At 44.2% G+C, this 1,669-nt stretch overlaps 1 protein-coding gene across 1 annotated transcript; it reads left to right on the forward strand.

Annotated features, from left to right (window-relative positions):
* Positions 1-805: 805 nt before the first annotated feature.
* On the forward strand, positions 806-1,669 carry LOC127749036 (uncharacterized; the record flags this gene model as incomplete). The annotated part of the gene is given in 1 exon segment (XM_052265473.1): positions 806-1,669. A coding segment is annotated over 1 exon segment (816 nt), but the record flags the coding sequence as incomplete, so codon positions are not given.

Consider the following 1,669-nt stretch of genomic DNA (forward strand, 5'->3'; position numbering starts at 1 on the left):
AACTCAACAAACGAAGTATTCTTTTCATACGCTGAACATCTTTGGCTGTGTGTGCCGCAGTTTGTAGAATACATGCAAGTTATGCCGAAATTTTATGTTATTGATGTTAGCTTATGAATCCAATAACACACCTATGAAAATGTACATAAGACTAGACCTAGAAGTTAAATATACTTCCAGGCATACTCTGAATGACACCGAACGTGTTCAAACAACAAAAAACTAAATGTGTTTTTTTGGTGGTTTTTTTGCATAAAAGTGTACACGTTTTATTAATGATGTGCCACCATAAAATAAGCCCACTCTTCTGCTTAGAAGAAAATTTTGAACCGGCCGCATACTTTTCAGACAGAAGTGTACTTCTGAAAAAATAAAAATATTTCTGTTCTGGCCATTTTGGTGAGAGAAACTCCCTCTATCGCCTAAACGGTGAGAGAAAAAGCCAAACGGACGAAATTGTAACCCACAGGACTCTATTTTCACAAGTTACCCCCTAGGAAACTGTTGTATACTGCATCTGCCTATTCACACACTGTCGTGCAAATATCCGGTACCCAAGCTTATATGTACTACTGCTCGCACTCTGTCACTTCACTTCGGAATAAACCAGTAAACTCAACCAGTTCGCCTCTTTACTTCATTTACAACACTGGCGACGAGAGAAGAGAACGGTCAGAAGAACAGCGAAGATTGAGTATTCTCGCCCACCTTTCTGTGAAGTTTTCTCATCATCAATCAAGAGGTCCGACTGACAGTTGCAAGTTTTAACCTATCCGAGCACGTGTGCTGCTTCAACATCCTTGCCCGCCGGCTCCTCTCAAATCGAGTCTTTAGTGAGTACTGCTTCAGCACCATGGGGGAGAAAATTCCATTCTTCGATTTCTCCGCACCTGAACGTCTGGAAGAATTTCTGGAAGATATGGCCATCCTCATGGCGTCGAAGGCAATTACATCGGAGGCGCAAAAACGTGGAATTTTGATCCGCTGTTTATGTGAAGAAACAAAGCGGAAAGTCCGAGAATGGATTCATCCGCTTACTCTCCCTGAGTGTCCATACAATCGGCTTCTAGAAGTTCTGAGAGAGAACGTGCAGCCGTCTGTCAACCGCGACGTGCAGTTCAACTCCTTGGTCACGAGATTTCAGCAGGAGGGTGAGTCAGGGGCGGCATACTGCGCTGAGCTGGAACGACTTTCTATGAACCTTGGTTTCACTAGAAAGGATGCCAAGCTTCTGGTCCTGTTTCAATTCAAGAGAGGTCTCCGAGACCATTCGACGCAGGTCAAGCTTTATGGTGATCCAACCATATCTCTGGATGGGGCCAAGACAACAGCAAAGGCTGCCGAGTCCAGCAAGGCATGCATAAGTAGCCTCCAGCAGCACGTTGAAGTTCATGCAATGCACTCAGCACGGAAACAAGTGAATTTCAACAAGCAGCAGACGGTTTCGAAGACGGTCAAGACACCTGTTTCATCTGAAGCCCCCTCTGCTAACCAGATCTCTTGTTTCCGTTGTGGCGAGTCAGGTCACATTACTAAGCAATGTTCATTGAAGTACAAAAATTGTCATTGTTCTAATTGTGGCAAAATTGGACATCTCCTTGCTGCATGCAAGAGAGCGAAGAAACAGAAAGAAGAGGTTTCAATCAACAACATGCAAAGCGTCAGTTCC

Source organism: Frankliniella occidentalis, unplaced genomic scaffold (assembly GCF_000697945.3).
Source record: "Frankliniella occidentalis isolate FOCC.00 unplaced genomic scaffold, Focc_3.1 Scaffold27, whole genome shotgun sequence".
In the NCBI taxonomy this organism is placed as follows: domain Eukaryota; kingdom Metazoa; phylum Arthropoda; class Insecta; order Thysanoptera; family Thripidae; genus Frankliniella; species Frankliniella occidentalis.